At 42.2% G+C, this 6,032-nt stretch overlaps 1 protein-coding gene across 2 annotated transcripts; it reads right to left on the bottom strand.

The window, feature by feature from the left end:
• Positions 1–1,195: 1,195 nt before the first annotated feature.
• LOC115279619 (retinoblastoma-like protein 2) lies at positions 1,196–5,796 on the bottom strand. Of its 2 annotated transcripts, none has more exons than XM_029924105.1 (5): positions 4,950–5,796; positions 4,180–4,285; positions 3,378–3,631; positions 2,190–2,354; positions 1,196–1,956 (listed from the first exon to the last, which is right to left on the bottom strand). In XM_029924105.1, exons 1-5 carry the CDS (start codon positions 5,118–5,120, stop codon positions 1,942–1,944), a joined length of 711 nt encoding a protein of 236 aa, XP_029779965.1. In that variant the 5' UTR covers positions 5,121–5,796; the 3' UTR covers positions 1,196–1,941. The 2 variants fall into 2 exon arrangements, with proteins under 2 accessions (XP_029779965.1, XP_029779966.1); XM_029924106.1 differs by having other exon boundaries at positions 1,206–1,956; positions 3,378–3,583; positions 4,950–5,787.
• Between the last annotated feature and the right edge of the window lie 236 nt (positions 5,797–6,032).

Genomic DNA, 6,032 nt, shown 5'->3' with positions numbered 1-6,032 from the left:
GTTAACTCTTTAATCTAGATAGAATTTATTTGGTTATAGAGTGAATATCTAACACAGGCATACTTTGCTTTATTGTGCTTCACAGGTAATGTGTCTTTTGTGACAACCCTGTGTTAAGCAAATGTATCAGTGCCATTTTTCAACAGAATTTGCTCACTTTGTATCTCTTATCAAATTTTGGTAATTCTCTCAAATTTTTTAAACAGAGGGCACTTTTAGGAGGCAGCCCTTTTAAAATATTTTTTTAATGTTTTATTTATTTTTTTGTGAGAGAGAGAGACAGCACGAGCAGGGGAGGGTCAGAAAGAGAGGGAGACACAAAACCTGAAGACAGGCTCCAGGCTCTGAGCTAGCTGTCAGCACAGAGCCTGACGCAGAGCTCAAACCCACGAACCTTGAGATCATGACTTAAGCCGAAGCCGGATGCTCAACCGAGCCACCCAGGCACCCCTCTCTCAAAATTTCAAACTTTTTCATTATTATGGTCATCTTTGATCAGTGATTATGACTCATTGAAAGCTCAGCTAAATGAATCTTTGGTTAGCATCTTTAAGGTATGAAATTTTGTTTAAAGATATAATGCTATTGCACACTTAACAGACTATAGTATAAACATCACTGGGAAACCAAAAACTCATCTGACTGGCTTTACTAAACCACAGTATCTCTGAGCCATGTCTGTACCAGAGGAATGGTCGGTCATTTCCTCCAGCTGCTTTTTGGGACTATTGCTGACTTATGTTTCCATGTTCACAATCCCACTGGCCATATAATTGGAATTAGACCAAACCTATACAATGGATGGATTAAACTATATCATTTAAATATTTGGTCTAAACTAGTGTGTCTTTGTTATTCAAAGTTAACTGATTTTTCTACAAGGGATAAGATTATTCCAAGGTATGTTAATACTGTAGTAAAAGTTTTTCATTTTCTAAGATTTTGCTGCTTTCTTACCTGTTTTCCCCAATTTTTTTTAAATGTTTATTTAATTTACTTTTGAGAAAAAGAGAGAGTGAAAATGTGAGTAGGGGAAGGGCAGAGAGAGAGAGGGAGACAGAATCCCAAGCAGGCTCCATGCTGCCAGTACAGAGCCCAACATGGGGCTCCAACCATGTGAGATCATGACCTAAGCCAAAAATCAAGAATTGGACGCTCAACCAATTGAACCACCCAGGCACCCCCCTCTTTTTATTTTAAAAGAAAAGTTGGAAGAATCTTACATTGAACACCCAATTATCAACCATTAACACTTTACTACCGTTGTTCATTTCACCTGTGAATACTTTAAACATTCTCCTATATAATCCAGTAGTATCAATACCAAAGGAATTTAACAAATTTTAATATTTAACATTCAAGTCCACATTAAGTTTTCCCACTTGTCCCCAAAATGTCCTCCTTACTGTGCTTTTCTGTGCTGAATGCAGTGCAAGTTCTGCATGTGAGTGTCCTGTCACCTCCTCCTCACTCCAGAACAGCACCTCCCCCATCTACTCTTCTCCTCATGACACTGACATGTTGGTTTGAGGAGTCTAGTCTCTTTTTTAACATGTGTTTATGAATACGAGCATCATAGGCCTGTGGGATCAAGCTGTCCTCCTAAACACAGCACAGGATTCCCAGTGATCCAGCCTTCCTGCCTCAAGGACACTGTGTTCTTTCCCCGTTTCTCCTGCTTCCTGGATGTCAGCACCTCACTGATCACCTTTCTCAGGAAGGTCTGATGCAAGCTTCCCCCACTCGCGGACAGAGGCCGCCGCTGCCCAGATGGGCACTAACAGGACTAGCACACGGCGCTGTGCGCAACGTCCGCTGCTCCCTTTGGACAGAGACGCTGCCTGCCCCAGAAATAGATATTCAATCTTCAGTTTAGAGATCGAGGTTTTCTTAACAAAAATTTGGGGATTTTTACTCCATTTAAAATTCTAAACTCCAGATTTACAGCAGAGTGAACTGTAAGTAAACAAATAGGAAAAGGAAGGAATGAAAATAAATCTAAATCCTTTACTCTATTTCCGCCTTAACGTTGTCCCCCCAACCCGATTTCTGCTCTGCTGGGACTTACTGGCCACCTTTCCCTGGTAGTTCCCGTTACTCATGAGTACGGAGCGTTCGCCACCAGTCCCATCCACCTAGCACCTTAGGCATTTGGGGATTAGTAAACGCCAGAATTTGAGATGGCTCACCTTTGAAGGACTGTTGCTGAAGTAGTAGAAAATCTTTTCTCTCGGAGAAAGAGTTGTTTCATTTTTATGTGGAGAAATGTAGATGGGATGATTCTGAGACAGCTGGATCCGGCGAGGAGAGCCTGTCCTTATAAACGGGTAGGGGGAGAGAGGAGGAGCATCCATCTGTTCGGGGGGAAAATCAGCAGTCCTAAGAAAGGTAATGAAATTTCTAACCAGGTATTTTTTATGAAAATGGTTATTTAAAACAATTTTTTAAATGTTTATTTTTGAGAGAAAGAGGGAGCAAGGGAGGGGTTAGAGAGAGAGGGAGGCCCAGAATCTGAAGCAAGCTCCAGGCTCTGAGCTGTCAGCAGAGCCCGAAGCAGGGTCTGAACCCATGAACCTCAACTCAAGATCATGACCTGAGCCAAAGTTGGATGCTCAACCAACTGAGCCACCCAGGTGCTCCTGAAAGTGGTTATTTTTACTGAAAGAGAGGTATCCTAAACCAGCAGCTTTATGAATGGTAAACAGTAATGTTTTAGCAGCAACAATTACACCTAATGAAAACCATACAAATAACACGTAAGTGCTGGCTTTGTGCTAGTCACTGTTTTAAGCATTTTTAGTACCTTATAGCATTTAATCCTTAACCACAGCAACTCTATAAACTAGGGATTGCTCCTATTGCCATTTTATATATGAGGAAACGAGGCAGAAAGAAAGCTACATAGATAGTTTGGGGCACCTGTGTGGCTCAGTTGGTCGAGTGTGGGACTTCAGCTCAGGTCATGATCTCACGGTTCGTGGGATCGAGCCCCGCATCGGGCTCTGTGCTGACAGCTCAGAGCCTGGAGCCTGCTTCGGATTCTGTGTCTCCCTCTCTCTGCTCCTCCCCTGCTTGCAGTCTCTCAAAAATAAACAGTAAAAGCATTTCTTAAAGAAAAGAAAGCTAAGTTTTGGCAGTTTCTCTCTTGTATCACAGTACTTTTAGGGAATCCAAATACCATCTTATTCTTACTTAATGCTTCATGATAAAAGAAATTCTGTTGGTTAGTCATTGATTTCTGTTAGAGATTTCCTCAGTTTTATTTAATAGAAGAAATGATTTATAAGATCAGTTTACATACAAAGCAGCTCAGCCCGTGTGATTCCTCCTCCCTCACAAGTGAAAAAAAAGTATGACATAATCCCTTTCACACTTACGACGTTTGCCTGGGAGTACTTCATGGCAAATGTTTTAATTTGTTTTATGTAAATGTTGTTGTAGAACTGGATGAGGTCGCCCCTCTCCTCCTCCTCCATGTCGCTGTTGGCGCCTGTGAGGCGAGTCGGTGTCGGAGGGGCGCTGCTGGGCTGTGGGACCGGCAGGGTGCTGCTGGACCTCATGACGGGGCTGGAGTCTCTGCTGGCTGCAGCGGGCAGGCACGGGGCAGTAAACAGAGAGAGCGCTAGGGCAGCTTGTTTTTAAGAAGAAAATGCAGTCAGATAAAGGCCGACAGCTACCGTCTGTACTTGTTTAAGGGCAGCAAGTGGGCACTCCCTTCTCCGCCCCAGGGAGAAAGCGCAGGATACCGAGCATTAACCGGACCCGCTGCCATGAATGTAACCAAAGCTTACTGAGTAGTCTTCATTAATAAGTGACACTAGAGTTTTAGGACCTGTGCCCTGCATTCAGTGATGCAAATCAATAGTTAAGGGTGGTATTTCCATAGCACGGTTTCAGTTAGCCTGCCAGACTTTTCTGGAACTCAGGCCAACAAATTCCTGCCGGAAACCTTGTCTAATGTCCCTGGAGAAAAATGTTACGCACAGTGTGCCTCCAGGCTATGGGATGAAGGACAAACAGCTTCTACACTAAATTTAGAACTGTTTGTTCCAACAAATGTTTTGCCAATATTTTCAGTTTCTCTAGTCATAATTTCATTTAGTGAGCCTTAGTCTCTAGGCCTAAAAAGTGAGACGCTCCCAATTTTTTTTTGTGTTCATAAAGATCTTCAACGCTTACTTCTGTCTCTGTTTAGTTCTGTTGGAGAATTCTGATGGCTTCTGCTGTCACTGCTGCCGGAGTTTCTTCTTTTCCTTCTCCCCTTTATCAAAACACTTCTGTACACCTTCAGAGACCACAAGAAGGGGACAGAGTCATTGAGCATATCCTAGACTGTATGACTTTGATGTTTAAATCTCAGAACAAGTCCATTTGGTAGAGTTGTCCTCCTCAGGGAGGTTAACAAATGCAGTCAAGGTTAAAGATCTATTAAATAACAGATCCAGGACTTCTATTAGGGCCTGTTTGGCCTCAAATTCCAAATACAGGCCTATAAAAAAAAGTAGGATCTAAAGAGCAGCACTAGCACCAACCATAAAATCAAGTTACTGTAAGTCAGATACAAAGATCCTGCACACCTATCCTTTGAGATAAATGAACAGTTTTAAAGGTACAATGAGTTTTAAGTTTCTGTTTAATGTCTCGGTTGAATGTACGGTACTGGTTTGGGGACCAAGCCAGCCTGACAGGTGACAGAGAAACCAAATAGCTTCCTCGGTGGACATCTGTCTTGTGATTATCCGAATTAAGAAGAAATCAAACACTTCACCTCATCTTTTGGAGAAAATAGGGCTTAAACTAATCAAGATGGGAGGTTGTCTGTCCATAATTAAAGAAGATCAAAGAAAAGACTTCCTTAAAAGTAGCATCTTAGTGTTTTTACCCTGGAGAAGAGACCATAGAATCAAAGACTTTAAGCTTTTCTCAGCCCTGAGAGAAAACACAGTTACCTGGCTCCGGGCCTGTGGCTGAGTCCTATAACAACGCATAATATTCTGGAAGGACTTGTCTTCTTTTGTGACCTGGAAAAATAAGAGTATCCTGAGAGAGAAATTGACTTCAAGCAAAATGTTCTGAAGAGCTCTGTGACTCTGCTCCCCGGTGCAAGTGGTGACCATCATATAAACAAACAGCCATGTCAAGTCTCTGGAAGTGGTCCTAAGGGCATATGAAAAATGAAGAACTATGTATTCAAGAAAACCTATTAAAATTCAATAACAAAAGAGGGAGTAAGTGCTATCTGAACAAAGACATGCACTAAAAAAGTACAGTTAACAAACGAAGAATTCACCAGAGGGACAAAACAGATTTAAATTGGCAAAAGAAAAAAAAATTAAACTTGAGATAGGCTGTGGAATCTGAAGAACAGAGAAAAAGGAATGAAGAAAAATGAACATAGCTTTAGGGAGCTGTGAACATCATTCACCAAACATACACAGGAGAGAAGCAGAAAAAAGGTTAAAATAAATAAAGGTTCAGTGCTTTCCAAATTTAAAACACAGTAACCCATACATCCAGGAAGTTCTAAGAATTTCAAGTATAGGATCAATGCAAAGAGATCCATACCCAGACATATAGTGAAAATGCTGAAAGCCAAAGGAAGGGAGAAAATCTTGAGAGCATCAAAACAAAAAACGTCTTGCTTACTAGGAAACCCCAAGGAAGTAACAGGTACCTTCGCATCAGAAACTACAGAAACTGGAGACAGTGGAACAACATATTCAAAGTGTTTAAAGTAGGGACACCTGGGTGGCTCAGTCGGTTAAGCATCCAGCTTCGGCTCAGGTCATGAGCTCATGGTTCGTGGGTTTGAGCCTGCGTCGGGCTCTGTGCGGGCAGCTAGCTCAGAGCCTGGAGCCTGTTTCAGATTCTGTCTCTCTCTCTCTGACCCTCCTCTGCTCGAGCTGTCTCTGTCTTTCAAAAATAAAAACATTAAAAATAAAATCTTGGGGCACCTGGGTGGTCCAATCAGTTAAGCGGCTGAGTTGGGCTCTGGCCATGATCTTACCATTCGTGGGTTTGAGCCTCATGTC

Source organism: Suricata suricatta, chromosome 16 (assembly GCF_006229205.1).
Source record: "Suricata suricatta isolate VVHF042 chromosome 16, meerkat_22Aug2017_6uvM2_HiC, whole genome shotgun sequence".
NCBI classification, from domain to species: Eukaryota; Metazoa; Chordata; class Mammalia; order Carnivora; family Herpestidae; genus Suricata; species Suricata suricatta.
Note: the sequence above shows the minus strand (reverse complement) of the source record. Positions and strands in the feature narration are given on the sequence as shown.

Coding starts and splice junctions, on each gene's coding strand:
- LOC115279619 (XM_029924105.1), bottom strand. CDS start 5,120: ATGATGGTCACCACTTGCACCGGGGAGCAGAGTCACAGAGCTCTTCAG. Junction 3,632..4,179: donor AGAACTAAACAGAGACAGAA/GTAAGCGTTGAA, acceptor CTTAAAAACAAG/CTGCCCTAGCGCTCTCTCTG. Junction 2,355..3,377: donor AGTACTCCCAGGCAAACGTC/GTAAGTGTGAAA, acceptor CCCCCCGAACAG/ATGGATGCTCCTCCTCTCTC.